Below are 21,994 nucleotides of genomic sequence, written 5' to 3' on the forward strand. Positions count from 1 at the left end.
ACATTCTTAAGAAATGCCAGCACCCATTTACAAACAAGTCATTCGCCACCGGCATGCGCATGTGTCTTTGCTTTGTTGTCTGCATTGTTCTGCTGGTCAGGAGGGCAATTCTACTATCCTCTTGCACTTGAAGTATATTCAGAGAGAAGCCAGGGAAGGGTACCAGGTCACATCACTCATCAGAAGGTTGCAGAGAAGTCAGCAAATGGTCATTTGTCTTGGTTTCACCTTGGGTAGTTTTAGCAGTGCCTGGAATGGAAAAACTGTTTGCCACTCAAGCAAAGGATTGGATTGTAGAATCTGAAATGGGTCCCACAGTGCACTCCAGGCATATACAGGGAAGCTAAACGTGCCCAGCTGATGTCGCCAGACCATACTGTGACAATCTGCGCACTCTGAGGTCACCCCTGGAACAGGAAGAAGTTGATGTTTCATTTCTAGCTTGCTGTGCTGGAGGTCTCTGAGCATTCAACACACACATCTAATGTGATCTGAGGCTTCTGGCATGGCATAGTGCAAGATAGATGATAACATTGTCCTGCCCGCCATGTTGGAGGGCTCTGGTCACACAATGCATCATCTAACACAATTTTGTTTTTTCTCCTAAATTTATTTCATTTAGAAGTAAAATAAAACCAAGCACAATCCAGGGCTGTCCCTGAAGCCCAAATAGGCCATTCTGCAAACTGGTTCCAGGGCTGGTTCAGATGTCATCCTACCCTAGCCAGTGCTCTAGCTTTTGGCCCAAATTCCATTTGCCAGGAAATCTGTCTCTATCCTCATATTCTGTCATCGAGATTTGCAGAAATTCAGTGCTAGATCACATATTTAGGCATGCCTAAGGTCCCAGGTTCTGTCCTTGTCATCACCAGCTAAAGGGTTGGAGATGTTCTGGGCTGGAAAAAGCCACTGCTTCAAATCTTGAAGAGCTTCTGTAAGTACACCAGACTGGGCTTTGTGGGCCTATGCTCTGACTCATTGTGAAGCAGCTCTTTATGGCCAACAGAGAAATGAACAGCTATTCTACTCATGTGTTATGGCAGTGTGGAAATACCACCCCAAAAAAGTATTTGTGAGTCAGTGGGGTACATGCTGGAATGTATGCATTAGATTCACTGTGGCTGATCCTCTGGTTTTTGGGTGTGGCTGTTGGTGCTGGCCTAGAAGCACCCTCCTGTATGGAAGGCTGGTTGTAAGGGTGCTGGCAGCCTACAGAGTGCTTCTGTTGTATAGATTTTATCTTCAGTGGAACCATGCCCTGTGTGCATGGGCAAAGTCCAGCCTTCATGGGGGGGGGATTTAAAATTGAAGGAAGTCGTGAAAAAAATAGCCACAAGCACATGTCTTCTGCAAAATGTCAAGAAGTTCTGAGCTTTCTGTCACACTTCCAGCACCTATCATCCATGACAACTAGGCATGCTAAACTGGGGCTGGTGGCAGGGCCATGGGCTCCTTATCCATGCTTTAAAGTGACTAGGAAGGCTAGCTCTGGATAGCGCTAAATAGAGAGGCATAAGCCTAATATTTGTTACCTGGGCAGGGAGCAAATTTAGACGCGATCTCAGTGGTGTCTCTAAATGAACCTTTTTACTTCCTTCCATATACTGTACACAAGTGGCTGCCATTCATTCATCTGGGTCATGGGGACGCAGCTGTGAAGAAGGCAAAGCCTGCCCTTCACCCCTTGATTGGCAGAACCTGCTTTCACATATATCACCTGTCAGAATTACAGGATTTTAGCTAGTAATATCAGAACAATCAGATGTGGACCTGACACATAGGACTGTCCAGTCAGTCAGTGATGTGAAGGAGCATTACAAAATGAGACGGAAGTACTGGCATTATAATTAGGAAAACTGATTGAATATTCTCCACATCTGAATGCACTCCTGGCGTCATGCTGATTAAGAGCATGAGCTGGGAAGTCTCTGTCTCAAATGTTTCCATCTCCTGTGAATCCATTAGATAACATTAGGCTGGGCCTGCACAACTTACGTCCGACCAAACCAGATGCAAGCCATGTCTTATGGCCTGGCGGGCTGTTTAGAAAATGTTCATGTTTATGCAACTCCAGGCAGGCAGCAAAGCCAGGTTTGTTGAGCCTACCAGGAGGGGACCATGTGTGGCTGATAAGCTCTGTGTTTGACTCGGAAGATCAGAAGTTTTACAGGCTTCTCTTAGGCAAACTCCTTCATCTGGAAGATTTTAATAGGCTTGTTATAAAAAAAACAGATTCTGTAAGCTACACCCACCTGCACACCCACCTTGCTCCATGGAGAGTTCTGTTTCTTGGGATTCCTTTGGTTCTCCTGGTGGTATTTGTCTGGACTTTGCCCAATGTACAATGCAAGTGATGCAGCTAAAAACCAGGAAAATCTATACCTCTAGCACATCCATATCTTGACATCAGTAGAACCTCTGGAGCTACTGAACATGAGGTTGTACTGCATTGCACAGTTTGCTTGCTTAAAAAAAAATCTTCCATTCATCAGAAATATCTGTTAGGGGACAAGGGCAGGAGATGTATGGAAATTGACAATCAGTGGATAAAGAGCACAGCATCAGTGTGAACTATTAGAATTCTGCCTTTCCGTGTATCTGTTTATCTTTCCATTTATAATAATATATTCTTATCTCTCTGCTTTCTTTCCATCCTCTGCACTCTCTCTCTCTCTCTCTCCCTCTCTCTCTCTCTCCCTCTCCCTCTCCCTCTCCCTCTGTCTCTGTCTCTGTCTCTCCCACCCTCCCTACTTTGCTATCTCCATCCATCAACCCACTATTCTTCCTCATCCACCATCGCCTCTCTCTTCCTCTTTCAGCCCCCAGCCCCCATAAACCTTTCCTCACTCACCCGCCCCCCACCCGCTCTGCCTTCTCGTGACCCACCCTCCCTTCCTGAACAAAAGGGCCCCTCCCCTTTCCTTTCTGCCTCGAAAATACACGGCACCCTAGGCCAAGACCTGCTACATCTTGCCTTGACTTCGATTTCGGGATCTCCCTTCTTTCCTTCTCTCTTTAGTAATCCTGCTTTGTTGATGGGGGCGGTCTGGGACTGGGGATACTGGGCTGATGGTTCACCCACTTGTACACACAGCATGCTCCTCCAACAAGTTGGAGTGAAGGCTGATGGAAATAAATAAACACAGAAGGCATCATTAACTCCCTCTCCTTTCCAGCTCCTTTTTGCTGCCTGTGCTGTCGTCCTTGGGGGAAAGGATGTTTTGTGGGGGAGGGGGACAATGATTATTACACAGGGTTTCTTCCCTTTTTTCTTTACACTAACAGTCTCTTTCTCTCTCCCTCCCTCTTTTCTCCCACAGCCACAAGCCACAGTGGGGGGTGCATGCTGCTTGCTCCCCTTTTGCTGCGCCACTGCCCAGAGTTGGAGAGAGGCCCTGGCCAGGGGTGCCAGGTGAAATGGCTTCAATGCTGGCTGGTTTGCTGATGCTCTGGCCATTGGTTCTGCTCCTCTGTGATCCAGCAGCATCCATCGAGTTCCCCAAAGGATGTGAGTAGTGATGGCATCAGTATCTTCCCCCCTACGTGTGGTTTTGGAAAGCGGTAGGATGGGGTTTACTACTGCTGCTTGTGGCATGTTTCCCGAATGTGAGAGCTTGTGGTGATGGTGATGGATTCTGGCCATGTTTTGTTGTGTCAGAACATGTGGTTGGTTCTTTTCAGACAGTTGCATTTGTATTTCTTTTACAATTCTTGTTGGTTTCTCATAGCCCTGTTGCAGGCATTTATCTCTGATTTTATATTATCACATAACCTTGGGTAATAGTGCCTCCCAGCTCAGTCTGCCTGCCTTCCTTTCCCTAAACCTTTGGTGCAGCAGAGAGCAATTCCATCTGGAAACTGGGAGTGGTAGGTAGGTAAAATAAATGGGGGACCTGCATCGTGTTGCCAGGGGGGAGCTCCCTAAATGCCCTGCCCCCTAGAAACTGCATAGAGAAATAGTGCTACTCCTGTCTGTTTGTGGAAAGTACTAGTGCCTTGTGACACCAGCAGTCATTAATCCAATCCTCACCCTCATCTCAGACCTATTTGGATGGTTAGCACCCAACGTGCTTCACACTAATCAAAGCGGCAAATTTTGCCAATCGTAACAGGTCAGGAAGCAAAGGTTTGAGAATGAATGTAAGTCTACAGAGATGTGCATCACTTAAGGTGTGGATGTGCAGAGCTTGCAGAAATGGAAACAGAAAGGGAAGGAAGGATGGGCCAACGAAAAGAAAGGTGGAGCTATACCCAGCTGTTGATTCTGGCACTCACCTACACCTTGCCTTTATGACCACATTTCTGTACAAATTATACATTTGTGAGTCGTTAAATATATTTTGTTAGTCATTAAATATATCATCTAATTTCTATAGTGTTTTCAGTGTGCAGACAACTTCACAGCGCTTCCTTCTGCCAGCCTCACAACCTCCCTGTTGAGATGGACTGTACATACAATTCCATGATTTGGACAGAAATGTAGGCCTAAGATAGCAACTTTAGCGCAACCATCCAGGTGTCTGTGGCTGTGATGGAAGTTGACCCCGGCCTTCTAGACCCAAATCCACAAATCCTTCTACTAGATCGCATTGCCATTACTGACACAGTTTCTTCAGACATCTTTGTGCTTTGACTACAGTTTGATGAGTTTAGGAGTTATCAGCCCCTCCTCCTTGTCCCTTCCCTGCTGAGGCCAATGATTCTTTTGACACTGGCTTGCTTGCTTGTTGCAAAACAGATTGCATGGAAGTGTGCTTACAGGCAATTTCAGCACCAAGGACAGCTCTTGAGGCCTGGGAGGCAGGCATAGAAGAGCTGTCCTTTCAGCACTGTTGTGCAAAGGAAGCAGGCGTTAGATCAGTGATGCCCAAAGTGGGCGATACCCTCCCCCCCAGGGGGGGTGCTGGAACAATCCAGGGGGGTGGTAGTAGCCTCAGGCGCAATTGGGGGGCATTGAATAAAAAATAGGGGGTGATGGAAGCATAAAGAAAGAAGAGAGGACAAGAAAATTTTGAAAAACCGTTCGTACATGTTTCATCTGTTGTGTAATGACGCTTACTGCCAGGTCAGTCACTGTTGTGGGACGGCAACAATGCCTCCCTTGGGTCTGGAGGTCATGCTGGAGGTGAGAGGTTTTCCCAATCATGGGTGAACCCTTTTTGGCTTCACCCAGGCTTAGGAAGTCGATTGCAACTTGTCTGCCTATTTGGCCACTGGCAGGCAAGCTGTGGTGCCCTAAGCCGTCAGGGGGGCACTGAGTAATTTTTTTTTCTTTCTGAAAAGGGGGCGGTAGGCTAAATAGGTTTGGGAGCCTCTGGGTTAGATTATTAGGAAGAGGGCAGAAGAAAGAGGACCTGTGTTTCCAATCCAGCGTCCCAGCCCCTTCCCCACCCTAAGAGGTGGAAGTCAGAAGGTCCGCAGAAATTATTTTATTTATTTCATTTATTTCACCACTTGATTGTAAAAGAAACCTCAAAGTGGTTTACAAACACATAAAACAAATCAAGAAAAAATTACAATACTTTAAAACATCCTCCCCCCCAACCCCCCCCCAAGTGTAGAATGGAAGCAGCTCCTTCCATCCTGGCCAGGTGCATGGTGGAAGCTCTTCATATTCTTGGAGCCAAACTAGACCTGATGGTGGCAGCCCCATTTGTTGGGGTCGGGGTCTGTTCCAATCATATACATGCATGCTAAGAGGGCTGGGCTGGGGAGCTTTTCTTTTAGTGCAAAAGGGGGGTGCCGGTAAGAGGATGGGCAAACCTTCTCAGTGTCCCTCACTTATCTCCCTGCAGCCCTCGGGTGGGGAGCTACTGGCCTGCAGGCCGAGTGTGGCTCATGGTGGTCTCCTCATTCAGCCCACAGCCTCCCCCTCCCCACTGCACAGTGATTAATAATAAAACCAGCTTCCAATTGAGGACAATGGAAACCTGATTTCAAGCCTGATTTCCATGCATTTTGGGGAGAGGATCATGTCTGGGGAAGGGCTAGGGTTAACCCTTCCTTCCCTTTGCACTGGGATGCCCCATTACCAGCACCAGAAATTGTCCCTACATGGCAATGAGGCTTGAAAGTAGTGTCAGCCTCTCTTTCTCCCACTCAGCTGCTTTCGGGTAACTGGAATGAATTGGACAAGAAAAGAGCCTTTAAGGAAACAACTATGGACAAGTGTTCTCTTTTTGCTGCTTTTAACAAATACAAAAAATACAGGACCCTTCAATTTTGTATTTGATTAGGGGAGACCTGGATCTAAACTAATGGCTCTCCTGCTGTCCCATTTACTTTGTCCCTTGGCTTAAGTGCTTTTGTGAGTCAAAAGGGATGAATGGCATTTTTCTTTTCTACAGAGATGATTGTGTGGCTTATGCTGTTCTCTCAAGCCTAATTTTTACCGGGGAGGAAAACCTTGGTTTGGGCTGTAGAATGCAGGTGGGGACTCACAATGAAATCTCTGCACCCCACCAAAAAACCCAGTTGCACATGGAAAACTAGCATGTCAGGGAGATGAGGCAGAATTCAACCAAGTTGTTGTATGCATGGAACAAGGTCCACTCATGCAACTCCCTCTCTGCCCCCACCCTCTAAATCTGCTCTGGGGGGTTGGGGGAAAACCTAGAACAAATTTAGAGGGTGCATGGAAGGAAGGAGAGGGGGGAAGTCCTATGGTATGAGCAGACCTCATTCCACACAGGCACAAGCATGAGTTCAAGGTTAGCATTCTCCCTGACCCACTAGGTTTCTGTGTGAGAGGTTTATTTATTTTTGCATGGAGAAGCATTTAGTCCAAGAAGCCCTGGTCTGTAGTTTAAGTTTATCATGACTGAATCTTCCTTCATACAAAGAAATGAAAAATTCTCCCTCACGTGGTAGTTCATTCACTATGTGGAATATATTTTTGTGTATGGAGGAATGTGACTTCAGCACCTGCAATATGAAGTTGTGGATCTCAGACAAAGGTGTACCTCTTTGATAGCGACTGGGCCTCAGCTGCCCTGGTCTTGTGTTATGGGTAGATAGGGACAGATGAGGAACCTGCATGGGAAACGGTTTCTATGTCTTTGTTGCTGGGGCTCTCAGATGTGCGCTGGATGCACAGCCACCCTTTTCAAAAGCCTTGTGAAAAGCATTGCCATTTGAGTGAAGGTCACGAGGGTTGAGTGTGTGGAAGGGGGGGGGGTCCTCTGTGTGTCCTGAGCTATGTGGTGAATTGCTCTCCAGTGTGATGCTCCCTCTGCCATCCTTTCTCCTGTAGGTTTGGTTCTGTGGCCAATGGGGTTTCTGTGGGAAAAGGAGAGGATGGCTCCAAGTGTGAGTGAGGTGAAGAATCAATCCAGCAGCAGAAACACTCTGCAGAAGACAGCCCAGCCTGAGAGATGGGTTTAGGAATGGGGAGAGTCACAGGCCCACACAGAGGGGGGAAGGCAGCCGGGTATGTTTGCCCCAGGCCACAGAGGGCTTAGCCAGACTTATGCTGTTATGCCAAGAATGCCCCGTGCCTCCCAGCAGACTGAGGACTTAATGGGCAAAATGGCAAAAGGTGAAATGCCCATGTCTGTCCTTATGCACTGCAAGGCTTTGATAGTAAAATCTGGATTAGTGTTACTGCATACTAGCACGTAGCGTCAGTTCAGATTAGGTGTTGCTGCCATGGTGGCAAGTCTCATGAATAAGACTCCTGCTCCGGGCCTCAGACAAGCTCTGCATGGGTTTGGTTGGCAGTATCTGTGACCAGCACGATCACCCATTGGGAAGGAGGCTACAGAGCTGGTGCTGAATTTGTCACTGAGGACAAATGCCAGGACATCCATTGTGTGTCCATTGTGGGCTGCTGTTCCTATAGAATCTTCAATAACAATGTGGACTGTTAGAAGTGGTGGGGGTGGGGTGGTGAGCTGGCCACTTGCTGGCATTTCTTATTGGGCCATATTTGGGTGAGAGAACAGGAGCATTTTCACAAGCTCTTTTGAGGCAGAAGTCAGAATTACTTTCTCACCCTCCACTCCAGACATGGCTGAATTCACTTTCAGGGTTTCACATTCTAGTTTACTAAGAATAGGCAGGATTTAAATTCCAACCTTCACAGCATTTTCAAAGTCTTTTGCTTCATGTGCTATGACTGGAGCTGTTCTCTTCCCTCCTCCAAGGAATTCACACAAAACTGATCTCAGTCCTATCAACACCCCTGTCTTTGGACATTCCTTTCCTGCCAGTTGTGTCAGGCGACTGCTTTTTCAGTCCAGATATTTACTTGCAGGAAAGTCAGGCTCAACTAATGCCAAACGTGTTGCTGAGTTCAAATGATATCTCCACTGTGTTACTCATTGTCTATGAAATGAGCTGTTTTGTCAAAGGCAGGAAATTATTTTTGGCTCTGCATAATTTGTTCTTTGCAAATCCACATTGGATTCTTGCATGCTTTACAAATCAATTGTTTCCTGATTTTCCTCTGACAACTTCAGAGGGAGCGGCGTTAAGCTAACAGGATTTATAATTTGTTTCCCTGGCCGCTTTGCCCTCCTCTCTCCTGCCAGAGCTGTTGAGCCTCCTCAAAGGTAGTTGCAAGTGTTCCTGGGATTTCTGTAACTAATTCCTTCTACACCCAAGGGTGTAGTTCCTTGCGATCCACTGACTTGCTTTCATTCACAGTTGAAAAGCTACATTACTGTACAGCCAGATAGCAGCTTTAGAAAGAAACCTCTGCTCTAGGGACCTTTTCAGGGCAAGGAGGAATGTTGTGCTTTTTCTTAGTTCTTTATTGGCTATCCCTTTTCCCATATAATAAAATGTGATGATGCTGCAAGTAGTGTGAGACAGCAATTTTTAAACAAACCAACACTGTAGGTTGAAATCACGCAAGTGCTGGAGATGGAGAGGGAGGAAACAAAGAAAAGAAAGACTGTGTTGGTGTAGATAGGTGGGGACTCATGATACCCTCTCAGTGATGTTCACAGCCTGATTCATACATAACCAGAGTTCAACAATCTGTGGTTTACCACAATTGTGGGGAACCTGTAGCCCTCTAGATGTCGCTGAACTACAACTCCCATCATCCCTGGCTAAGCTAGCTGGGGCTGATGGGAGTTATAGTTTAGCAAAAACTGGAGGGCCATAGTTTTTCCATATCCAGCTTGCTGGGAATGAGTAAGTCTGCTGGTCTGCCATTCAGTTTGCTCCCGCTCCCCTTTTCTGTGCCAGGAGGAAGCAGAGCAGAGCATTGACTTTCTTGGCATTGTGTGCAAATTGGCACTTGCGGTTAATTTCTCTCCAAACAAATCATGAGATCAAGCCAAGAAGAAACTTGTTCCTGCCGCTTGCCTCGAGAGAAGCTAACCACGAGCTCTGGTTTGCACATAATGCTATTCCAGGGCTCTGGTCTATTTCCTCTTGGTCTGGCAAAGGAAGGAGGAGTGGGCACAAATGTGAGCAGTGGGCACCAGCTTGCTTGCTCATATCAGTAAGACCAAGTTTGTTTCATTCTGGCTTACCATTATGTGCAAACTGGGAAACAGTATACGATTCTATGGGTTAAGAATGTAAGTTATGAGCCAAGAAATTCTGAGTTTCATCTCGGTCATAAACTTACAAGGTAGCCCTAGGCAAGCTGTTCCCTCTAAGCCTCAGCCCCATCTGTAAAGAGGAGAAAGCTACAGTGGCCTACTTTACAGGGCTGTAAAGATAATGTTTGGGAACTGCTTTGAATAGTCCAACCTGTAAGTATATGGCATTTTTGTATTATTGTGGATCATTATTTCCCTGCCTACTAGTATGCAACAGCTGTGATTGCTGGGGGAAACTGAACAGTGACTTGGATAAAAGATTTGATTGCTTATTATTTCACTGCATCAGAAGCACTTGCTGGACCCTTGTAATCTCTAGGTGATTCAGCAATGACTGCACAGCCCTTAAGCAGTAAACCCCAGTGTATGGAAAGTCTGTTGACATCACTTTCACAGTCCAATTCTAGGACCCAAAATAAGTCCCACTAAAACAGCAGATGTAATAAAAACACAGGAGCATCACAGGAGCAGATCCAGGTAATCCCTGAAAAGGGCTGGGAGGATGAGAAGGTCTGAAAAAACATAAGAATAACTATCAGGTGAGCTTTCTTGGGGGCAGCATTCCAGAGACAGGGTGCCACCACCAAAAAGGGCCCTGCTTTCAGCCACTGGAAGCAGCTGGAGAAGGTTAAGAAATGCATCCCTGAAAGGATGCCATGTCAGTGGAGATTTCCAATATATTATAAAGATGCGGTTCTTCATTAGTAGATTGGGGCAAATTCAGGTTATGCAATTAAGGTGGGTTTGGGCTCCTTCACAATAAACCTACTTCCAAAAAGAATAGCATTTTTTTCCATTATGGAAAGTGGGGATTTCACATGGCATCATATATTCTCCTCAAACAAATTGAAGCGAGTGCTTAATAAACAGCATATAACCTCCCCACAAACATTGTGCAAACAAATCAGGATGGCTACTCAGTAAACAGGTCACATGTAACAAACGCTAGTATAATGTTACTCCCGTGGGATGTAATTTAAAAATCTCAATCAGGGTCCCACAATGGTTGGCTGTCCGTGTTAACTAAGCCAAACATTGTGATCGCTGGTCCCTGTCCTTCCTTTGCTTGGCTGACTCCAGCTCTGCCCAAGTCCTCAGGACACCTCTGCTGAGGGGCAGCCAGAGACACCTCCCCACCCACCTGCCTTTGCTGTGGGAAGTGGAGGCTTGGAGCTTCCTGGTCTGGCTCCTAAGCAGCCTCTGCCATCCTTTCCTGCTCCAGAGGAGGAAAAGGAGGGGGCTTGTGAGTATGGTCTTGAAGTCCACTGGGCATCTGGGCAATGCCTCAGGCAAACGACCTTGGGGGTGGGGACCGGGGTTATGCTGCAATGGTCTTGGTGATCTGCACCCATCTGTGCCATCTTCAGGGGTTGTGAGGAAGGCCCAGGCTCAACATACCTTGCCAGAGATAGCAGTGACACATATTCACCATAGCAGGTGTGGTGAAAAAAATTGGAGCTGGGCAAATCCCCACCATCTATGCAAAGCACATTTAAATATGTGACACCCACCCACCCCACCGAAACCTTGGAACTGTAGTTTGTTAAGAATGCTGAGTATTGTAGTTCTGTGACAAGAAAACTACATTTCATGGGAATCTGCTGGAAGCCATATTTTAAAGGATTGCACAGATCTGCCCTAGGTGCTGGTTTTGTCTCACCATTTTTGTGACCTTTTCTTTTTGAATCCCAAAGGTCACCTTGCAAAAATGTACTGAATTGTTTTACGTGGGCTGCCCATTATTTTCATTGTTGCAATGACCCGCCATGCTTTTCTGGGCCAGCTCCACACTTCCTCTTCGCCATGCAGTGCAGCCACTCCTGGCTTTCTGATCAATCGCCCCACACTTTACATTTTTGGATGCACACCTTAAAAACAAAATGTAATGCGTGAAAAGCTTTTTTGTTTTATTATTATTTTATTATTTATACCCCACTCATCTGGCTGGGTTTCCCCAGCCACTCTTGTCGGCTGCACCTGAGTACTTACTGTTTTTTGATATACAAGGTGTTGGGAGGGGACAATCATTCCATACTTATTGCAATAGCTCAATACCTGCTATTAAGGGAAGAGTGGTATCTTCTTCCTTAGTTTGCATACTCTCTAACATGTCGCAGCCCCAAACCGGGATGTGTGTCTTCTGGGCCATGCTCCTGAGCAAGTCATGTGACCCGCGTGAGAGTACGGAGCTTCAAAATGCACTTCATGGGTGCCATGACAGTACTCTTGTGGATTATTGGCTACAGTGCTCTCATACGTTTTTAGACACTGTGCTCTCACATGTTTTTGGGTGCCATGGTCTCGCGTGACAGCAAGGAACCAAAAAATGGGATGTCCCAATTTAACCAGGATAGTTGAGGGGTATGGGGGGGGCACTAGGGGCACATCAGAAGATGGCTGACAATAACATCTCTCTGACCCACACGAGGTAATTAGGAGGCTGTGATGGGAGTAAAATAGCCTCCCTACCCCCCCAAGGTTGGGGGGGGGGCTGCCCTTGCCTGCTGTGCCCTATATCACCCCCGAATTTGTGGGGATGGGGGCACTAGGCACAATGCCCTCCTGTGGGATTTCGGCACTCCTGGACGCCGTCTCTGATCCGCGCCGCTAGCTGCAAGAACTTCAAAAGAAACAATTAGGATGAAGCGAATGCACATATTTCAAGGAAGGAGGGGGAGTAAAGACTGCTAAAAGAAGAGATCTCTGATAAAACAAGACGAGTTGGAGGAACAAGAGTAAATCATGAGAAGATACGCCAAGACTCGGTATGGCAAAGGGACTGATGGGGGAGGGGGAAAAAAACTTTCCTTTCTTTCCTCTATGTGATTAAACAAGAATCCCCCCCCTCATAAGTCAGAAATGTCGTTTTAATGACTTAAGCTGTGGATTTAAGACTGTGTGGAGATAATTCACTAACCAAAGCATGTTTCAAGAAGACTGTGAAAATTATAAGAGCTTTGGAATGACGCAGTAAAAAATACCGTCGCCATGTTGGCTAGTTCTGTCGGAGGACTTAAGTCTGGGAGGAGGAACAGAGCTGTTGTTATATTGTGGGTGATACTCCTCAGAGGGACTTAAGAGTGACAGATCTACGTGTTAATGATGGAAAGAGTGATGTTATTTATGAAAGTGATGATATATGGAAACCATCTGATATGAGGACTGGTCGAACGGAAAATTCACACAGGATTATAATTGGTGTTTGTCAGCTTAAGAAGATTATCAGAAGAGATCGTAAAGAAAAGAAGGAAAAATATACGAATAAGATGAGATGTGGAAACAGCAAGATAAGACTGGATAGAATTATGAACATTATTTGGATTGATTTGTGGATATTAACGCAGCAGCAAGAAGATGATCAGAATCCCCCTTCGGAACTCGAAATATGGGTCCCCTCAACAAAAATTTAAAATTCGGCTTTGTAATTTGGAATTTATATGATGTGATTTGATTTGATTTGATTTGATTGGTCGGTTAATAAAAAATATTTTTTTTAAAAAAAGGACAGTTGAGGGGTATGAGGAGCGAGTGTGGTTAAGGCAGAAGTTGTAAGACAGATGTTGGGGGTCTTTGGCCCTCCAGATGATGAGGATGATGATGATGATGATGACCACTGGCTATGCTTTCTGGAGAGCACACAAGTCCCCTCATCTCTGTTTCAAGAATAAGGCAGGGCTGTCCCCACAGGGTGGCTGTGGGCCTGAGTTTGATGAACTCAGTGCCCCTTCTGAATGGGACAGAGGAGAACAATATCTCTCTCAACTTTTTTTTTTCAACTGAAAAGGCTGCAATTGCGGACAACAGAAATTGAGGAGTGGGGGTTGAGGGGGAAGAATATGCTTAATCCTTTCCATTCCCACTGCTTTTTTGCTCAAAATTACCTCAAGCTTCCCAGTGCTTTCCTTCTTACATTGAAAAAATATGTGTACTTTTTATCGTGCTGTCATGATGATGATTTGTGGTCATGCTTGCCTCCAATGTACGGTAATTACATGTGATCCTGCTTTCAATGCCCTTTGTGCCTGCAAATGTTTTTCGGTGCAGATACCATTTCCATGTCCTGTGACTTCTTTTTGAAATCCTGGAACTTTTAATACCAGAAATGATCCATTTTCTCTTCTGTCCTGCTTTTGTTGCTCTATAATGCAGTAACATCACCATTATTAATTTACACCCTGCCTTTTTCCCTGATGGGACTCAAGACATTGTGGAAGCACTGCAGAGCAACTCATAAAGCAGAATGGCATGTGGACAGTCCATTCTAAATCCACTGGTAGAACACATCTGCAAAACAAAAACACCTTGCACTGGTCTAGGAGGTTGACTAGTATGAACTCTAGGCTACCTGCAACTTGCTTCTTGCAGGTCTAATGTGCGAGAATGTTTGGCGCTACTTGTGTGGAGATGAGACTCTGACAACCCTGCTCTTCCTTAATTAATTTTCTGCCCTCAAGGAAGCTCACTGCTATTGAATACAAATTAAAACAATCCAGAATTCAATTAGAATCCAAACAATAAAACGACAACAGAGAAGCAGAACTAAAAGCCCCACGTGGCCCCAGCAGAACTAATCTGGTCTTCCTCAGAGGCCCTGTGGAATAAAAAGCTCTTGGCCAAGCAATGAAAAGCCCAAGGTGTAGCCAGCTTGATGGCCCTTTAGTGCAGGTGAGGATGCCCCTGGTCTACAACTCCCAACACCCCTCACCATTGGTCATGCCAGCAACATCTAGAGGACACCAGGTTGTGGAAGGCTGGCCTATAGCGAGGGGAAGCCCCTGAGTCATCCCTGCAGACTCTGAACCAACAGAACTCACATTCAATAGGGTTTTGAATGCAGATGCCCCCCTTCAACTCCTGGCACCTGCAGGTTAAAAGGATTGTGGATAGCAGAGCTGGGAAATTTCTTTGCCTAAGGGGGACATTAGATGCAGCATTAATCACCAGAGCTGACCCTTGCAGGCTTGATTTTCCTTTACAAATACAGTGGTACCTCAGGTTAAGTACTTAATTCGTTCCGGAGGTCCATTCTTAACCTGAAACTGTTCTTAACCTGAAGCACCACTTTAGCTAATGGGGCCTCCTGCTGCTGCTGTGCCGCCGGAGCACGATTTCTGTTCTCATCCTGAAGCAAAGTTCTTAACCTGAAGCACTATTTCTGGGTTAGCGGAGTCTGCAACCTGAAATATATGTAACCCGAGGTACCACTGTATCAGGCATGCCTGAGTGGGGAGGGGCTGATCTGCACTGGGGTATGTTACGTGGAAGGAAGAGGGTTTTAACCTTTGCCCTTGCACAGGTCCCATTTGGATCAGCCCCCTTTCCCCAATGTCTGCTCTTTGCCGTTGGTGAGGACATGAGGGGGCAGAGTCCGCAGCAGGACCACCTCAAGGGCTTAAAGCTCCTCCCCCACTTTCTAGCCCACCCTGTACTTCTGACCCAGAAGAAGCACAGCAAGCCAAATCTTGTCATGAGCAGCTGCCCTTTTCTGAGTCTGGCCCTTGGCAGCAGCCCTCCAGAGTTTCCATCAGGGAGTCTTCTCTCAGCCCCCTGGAGATGCTGGGGATTGAACCCGGGACCTCAGGCATGCAGGGCTGGGGCTCTAGCACCGTGGCCAGTGTCCTTCGTAGTGCATCTAGTTGGACACCGTGGCCAGTGTCCTTCGTAGTGCATCTAGTTGGATCCTGGAAGCCTTTTGTCTGAGCGAAATGAACCAGCAGCCTGTGTCAGTTTAAGGCAGTTCCTGGTGTTTTATGGCATTGCTCTGTGCTCGGAGAGCCTAAAAGCCTAAACGTCTAATATATTTCATTCAGAACAGAAACGTTCAAGTAGAGCATGCTTGGAAAAAAAAGGGGGCAAATGTGCAAAATGCTATTTATTTCCATGATATTTAATCAAGTTTTCAGAGTGCATAAGAAAGGCACAGAGCTTCAGTTTGAACAATCAGCGCCTTGTTGTGCACTTGCTGTGTGTTGTCGACAGGACGGCTCGGCTGCCCCGAAGTTTCCGCTGCCTTGCCCTCAGCCTGACCCATCTGCAGGGCATCATGGCTACAACTGGGGGCTTCATTGGGGCCCCAAGCAGAGCTAGTGGGACCCATAGCATTGATGGATCATTGGGGGTGTGGTGAGGGGGCGGAGGCAGCCAGAATGGCGGGGCACCAGCAAAGCAGGGCACCTGTCTCTCCAGTTCTTCCAGCCATGTTCTTCCCAAGTGGAATCCTTTCCCCAGCAACGGGAGACCCAGTCCAAGACTCCTGCTGGGCCGCAGCCCGATGATACCAGGCCAGTATGTTTTGCAATGATGTTTTGCAAATGAGTTGCAAAGCACGGGCTTGGTTTCTAGAAAAGTCTCCTGTCTCTCTTTGGAACTGAGGGTCATCAGGTTCAGAGCTATATGTGATCAATCTGTATATGGGGGTATTGTTTTTGTTTGTTATTACGGCATGTATTTTGTGCTTTTATATTGGAAACTGCCCTGTGAATTTTGGATTTAGGGCAGTATAGAAATAACAACAATTCATTTTAAATAACCAAGCATCAGCCATCTGAGCTGAATGGATGTTCCTCATTTTCTTAACCAACACTCTCAGCATTTGCTTACAAATTCAGACTGCACTGATCAATAATCCATTGCACATGTAATACAATCCTAAGAGTGTTTACTCATTTCAGTGGGACTTGCTTTCTTGTCAATGCTTTTAGGATTGCAGGCTTAAACTATTTTGCACTAAGTGAATTTAGCAAACTTTAACACTTTATATATGGTGATTCTTTCTGAAGCTAACCTCTTGCTGTGAAAATTTTAGCTGTTTGTAATAGATACAGTAGAATTCCTCTTGGGATCCATTTCCCAATCCCTTTAGGAACCCAGGCATCTAAGAAGGGAATAATGCCTCATGTTTTTCTAATAATATTGAACATTTCCTTCCCACTTTTTTCCCTTTGTAGAGGGAACATGTATTGCCTTTTGGAGACAAACATTTTGAAAAGAAGTTACGGTTTGCATGATTTAATTTGGAGCGCTCGTCCAGTGGCTATGAGCTCTCCTGCAGCTGCCCCAGTCTCACCATGAGGCCTCAGGGTCTCTCCCTTCCACCCTGGCTCCTTCCTGCCCTCTCCCCTCCCCCTCCCATGTTTGTGTCTCTCTCTTCTCCCACCTCCCCTTATGTCTGGATGAGCAGGCAAGTGGATCCCAAGAGACTCTATTCCTCCTCTAATTGGATTGGAGCCCCTTCCCAACCTGTCGCTGACTCAACCAGAGGCAACGCGCTTCCTCCAAGAATCAATTCAGCTTGTACTGAGGGAATTGGCAGCGGGGTGGGGGTGGGGTGCAAGGAGGCAGCCAGCTAGTCAGAAGGCTAGCTGGATTTTTTGTCTGATCCATGGCATATTGGGAGGATTCCCACAGCCCTGGTCTAAACTTTGAATGGATATTTACAGAACTAGTTGTGGTTTTTAAATAATAGTAATAATAATAATAATAATAATAATAATAATAATAATAATAATAATAGTTGTTGTTGTTGTTGTTGTTGTTGTTGTTGTTGTTGTTGTTGTTGTTATTTATTTGTACCCCGCCCATCTGGCTGGGTTTCCCCAGCCACTCTGGGTGGCTTCCAACAAAGATGAAAAATACACTAAAATGTCACATATTAAAAACTTCCCTGAACAGGGCTGCCTTCAGATGTCTTCTGAATGTCAGGTAGTTGTTTATCGCTTTGACATCTGCTGGAAGGGCGTTCCACAGGGCGGGCACCACTACCGAGAAGGCCCTCTGCCTGGTTCCCTGTAACTTGGCCTCTCGCAGTGAGGGAACCGCCAGAAGGCCCTCGGAGCTGGACCTCAGTGTCCGGGCAGAACGATGGGGTGGAGACTCTCCTTCAGATATACTGGACCGAGGCCGTTTAGGGCTTTAAAGGTCAGCACCAACACTTTGAATTGTGCTCGGAAATGTACTGGGAGCCAATGTAGGTCTTTCAAGACTGGTGTTATATGGTCTCGGTGGCTGCCCCCAGTCACCAGTCTAGCTGCCGCATTCTGGATTAGTTGTAGTTTCCGGGTCATCTTCAAAGGTAGCCCCATGTAGAGCGCATTACAGTAGTCCAAGCGGGAGATAACCAGAGCTTGCACCACTCTGGTGAGACAGTCTGCAGGCAGATAGGGTCTCAGCCTACGTACCAGATGGAGCTGGTAAACAGCTGCCCTGGACACAGATTTGACCTGTGCCTCCATGGACAGCTGTGAGTCCAAAATGACTCCCAGGCTGCGCACCTGGTCCTTCAGGGGCACAGTTACCCCATTCAGGACCAGGGAATCCTCCACACCTGCCTGCCTCCTTTCCCCCCCAAACAGTACTTCTGTCTTGTCAGGATTCAAGCTCAATCTGTTAGCCGCCATCCATCCTCCAACCGCCTCCAGACACTCACACAGGACCTTCACCGCCTTCACTGGTTCTGATTTAAAGGAGACCTTGTGGGCGGCTGGACTATATTTAGGGGGGGGGGGAAATGAACGAATTCGTATGCCCCACAAATAACCCAGAGATGCATTTTAAATAAAAGCACACATTCTACCCATGTAAAAACATGCTGTTTCCTGGACCGTCCACGGGCCAGATTTAGGCGATTGGGCCGGATCCGGCCCTTGGGCCTTAGTTTGCCTACCCATGATCCAGCCTGTACATTTTGGGTGCCTCCAAACTCGCACTATTTTGATGGGAGGAATTCAGGCACATACTGCAAATTTAGATTTGCATGTTTTAAACCTGAAGCACCCAAGTGCAAGAAATCCACATAAAAAAAAGAACCTGACTTTTTGCAAGTTGGAAAGTGACAGGTAAATGCTTTGGAAAGCATGAGATGAATGCATGATTAATGAGAACACCCTGAAAGCAAATCAGGATGAATGCAGGCCGTATCCCTGCAGATCAGAACAAATGCCCAATAAAGACTGGCTATAATCTAACTGCTGCCTAAGCTTTTTGCAAGCAGATCAGGATGAATGCCGAACAAATAGGCCATCGGGAGGAGTTCTTTTGCCCCATGAATTGCCTGCCGCTCTCCTGCTCCCCCTGGAGCGCCTCACTCATTCATGACTTGTGTCACATAGTTGTGTACCTGCTGCTCTGCACAGCAGCTCCTCTCACACTCTCTAACCACAAACTACCTCACTCTCTAGGACACACACAAATCCAGTCAACGCACCCTAATGTGCAGACTGATGACCATTGTCCACCCCGGTCACTCAAACTGCAGACAGGCACCTGATTGTCCCATGTGTGCCTGTCCTGTCCTGAAGAATTTCATCTTGTACACTCCCCTGTCTTGTATACTCCAATTTCACCTTGTATGCTTCCTGCCTCAAACACACTCATTTTGCATACCTGTGCTCTGATTGTGCTCCCCCCCCCCGCTTTCCCCATCTTGCACAAAAAATTGCATGTTTTATTTCCATGCTGTGCAGTGATTCTGTGAAATGGCCACTAACAAACACTTATTTTCTCCCTTCTGTTGCTTCCTGGCTGGCGCAGTTGACCGGACAAACTGTGAGTCTTCATGAAATGTTGTGTGAGTGTGTGTCTGGCTGCAGGGCGGGAGCAGGACAAGGTGAAGGGCCAGTCCGTGTGATTGCATTGTTGGGGAGGGGTCTCCTACCATGGTCTGAATCTGACCGACACTGTCCTGATATATCTTTGTGCAAGGTATAACCGTTTTATTGCAATCTGTCCAGGGCGGGGGGAGGCAGGGGGCTTCAAAGGGTGGCCCTCTCCATCTTAGGGGTCCTGGTTGCTGATTCTTGTTCCCACCTTGGTTTTCCAGTACTACAGCCACCTGAATTCACGGAGCAGCCAGATAAGAAGATTGTTATTTTCCCAAATGACGAGGCCATCCTGAAATGTGAGGCTACTGGGAATCCCCCAGTGAAGTAAGTATGACAAAAATAGCCTCCAAAATGCTTTGTCTTTAGGTTGGTGCGCTGATATCTGCACCATACATTTAAAGGGAATTGTAGTTTACTTCCTCACAGAGCTACAGTTCCCAGCACTCTTAACACACTGTAGTTCCCAGGATTCTTGGGGGGAAGCCATGTGAATTTAATGTGCTTTATATTTACGGTGTGAATGTGAGCTTACCAGATAGGATGTGGAAGATCTGTCACTGCATCTGATCATTTCTCTTTCTGTTTTTGAAAAGCAGTCATGGTGGGGAGAGGGGTCAGGGGTCAGACTGGACTGGTGCTGTGGTGTGTTGCTGGGGGAGGGGGAGGGAGAGGGAACCTTTTCCATCCAGGATGTTTTCCTGGTTGAAATTGCTCCCCCTTCTCAGGCAGCTCTTAGAGACAAGACAGGCACTTGTGTTGCTGTGATAATCATAGGTTCAGGGCTGAGGATTCAGCACGGGAAGAAAAGGTTAGGTCCCAGCTCTGCGTCTTCATTCTCATTCCCCCCCCCCCCCATCACTACCAGCGCTGGTTTTAAACCAAGTCAGAGATGTCAGGAGATCTGATTTCAGATCTTCCGCGTCACTCTGAGTTTAGCTCTGAGGCACATTTTCCTCCTTTGCTTGATGCCTGCTGCATCTTACACTGGAAAGGAAACACAGTGGGGGGGGCGTGCTAAGTGTCAGGAGCACCCACCTGCAGAGGAGCTGGCCCCAAGTCATCTCTGCCTCCAGTTGCCCAGGATACAGAGACATGGATGAACTGCTGCCCCCCCTGTCCCCTGCATTGATTGATTATAAGGAGGCAGGAGGCAAAGTAGGGAATAATTTGGGAAGCCTGCAAGCTAGATGTTTGGATTGCTTTGCAATTTTGTGTTTTTAATTTGCACCTTTTGTGTAGAGACTTCAAGATTGGGCTGTGCCCCTGATTCAGGTCTCTCTCCACTCTGCACTAAGAAGTCACTAGGTGGTCTTAGGAAAGCCACTTAGCTACTGTTTCTAGAAAGCTATCGGGGGAATTTTTTTTGCTAAAATTAGGGAGCAGTCAGGGGGTGGGGATTTCATTAAGAGCTCACCTACCTTCCTCTCTATTATTCACGCACACTGTGTGTGTTTTCTTTGGGCGGGGGGGTGCAGCCAGAAAGGAACCTCAGAGAATTTTTTAATACTCAGAAATAGGCAGGCTTTTGTATACCTCAATTCTAACTAAGCTAAGAAGGGCCTTAAAGGTTTAAAACGAACACTTTTTGTTGTCCCAGAAACTGATAGGGAACCATTGCAGCTGCCTGAATACTAGCAAGATGTGGTCTCAGTGGCTAGTGCTAACCAGCAAATCTAACCATTGTATTCTGCAGCAGTCTAAGGCTGCAGTCCCATATGCATTTACTAGGGAGTAAGCCCTAGTCACCTCGTGAACTCAACAGTACTTATGTCTGAGTAGATACAGTATGTATGCATTTTGCTCTGTGTTTCTCAGTGTTCTTCAAAAGGTACAATATTTGATCTTGACTACTGAATTGCTAGCCATATAAACAATGATACTTTTGGTCACACGCTTGCAGGTACAGTATCAGATCTTCTATACTTGCTAGGGATGGGGGTGGGGAATTCAGTTTAGTTTGCATGTTTGCAAATTTGCCAAATTTACATTTCCTGAAACAACAAATGAACTGAAATTCCTTCAAAATTCATATGTATCTGAATTTTGAGTTGCAGTTCTCCAACAAAAAAGTGTGCATATTGGGGAAAAGGTGTGCATAAAAATGGATATATAAAATAACATACAGACATGCAACATATCAGTGGAAATTGCTTGCAGAAATGTGTATTTTAGGAAAAGGAGCACTACAATGCTGTCAAATATTCATAAGAATGTTTTTTTTAAAGAATACCACCCTGCTCATTTATGTGTAAATTTGGCAAGCTAAACTTAGGTTTAGAAAAAATGAGAAAATGAGAGAAAGTGTAATTGACACGTCCCCTCAACCCTCTGAGCTACAGTGTTCTGAATAAAAAAAACAAAATTCCAAATTTTGCCAAGACTCAAATCCTAATAAAGAATCAAAATAGAAATGATGTATGCATAGGAGTGTATATTTGTAGAAATTCTGTTCCTAGGAATTGCATTTTTGAGCACCATACTTGGCTATTTCTAAGCCAGAACGCATTCAGCCCTGGGTTTCCACCTCCCATCGTAGTATCTGGTCTCTCCAGTGCTTATGAGACTGGATATTGCACAGTGCTCTAAGCGCAGCTCCACTCTGTTCCTAATATCTCTTTTATTCCCTCTTATGCTGCTCCAGTAATGTTCCTCACCTTCCTCTGACCTTTGCTCAGCTCCTAATCTGCTTCCTTGCCTTCAGCTCAGCTCTTGTGAATATGAGAGAAATTAGTGTCCCCCTGCCTTCCATTCCCATTACCATCCATTCCCACCATTGCTTCCCCAGCCTCACCTCCCCCTACTGGTGCATACTGGTTTTACATGGGCTCATCCCTGACC

At 46.3% G+C, this 21,994-nt stretch overlaps 1 protein-coding gene across 9 annotated transcripts in view; it reads left to right on the forward strand.

Moving 5' to 3' along the window:
* L1CAM (L1 cell adhesion molecule) overlaps positions 1 to 21,994 on the forward strand; it is a 91,914-nt gene that overhangs the window by 19,682 nt on the left and 50,238 nt on the right. For 8 of the 9 annotated variants that reach the window (XM_081844506.1, XM_081844508.1, XM_081844509.1 and 5 more), the window contains exons 2-4: positions 3,321 to 3,508; positions 19,086 to 19,100; positions 19,375 to 19,480. In XM_081844506.1, coding sequence (XP_081700632.1) covers positions 3,321 to 3,508; positions 19,086 to 19,100; positions 19,375 to 19,480 — 309 coding nt within the window. The remainder of the gene's footprint in view (positions 1 to 3,320; positions 3,509 to 19,085; positions 19,101 to 19,374; positions 19,481 to 21,994) is intronic. The other variant, XM_081844511.1, reaches the window with a different exon arrangement.

Source organism: Podarcis erhardii, assembly GCF_964252035.2.
Source record: "Podarcis erhardii genome assembly, chromosome: 17".
Classification (NCBI taxonomy): domain Eukaryota; kingdom Metazoa; phylum Chordata; class Lepidosauria; order Squamata; family Lacertidae; genus Podarcis; species Podarcis erhardii.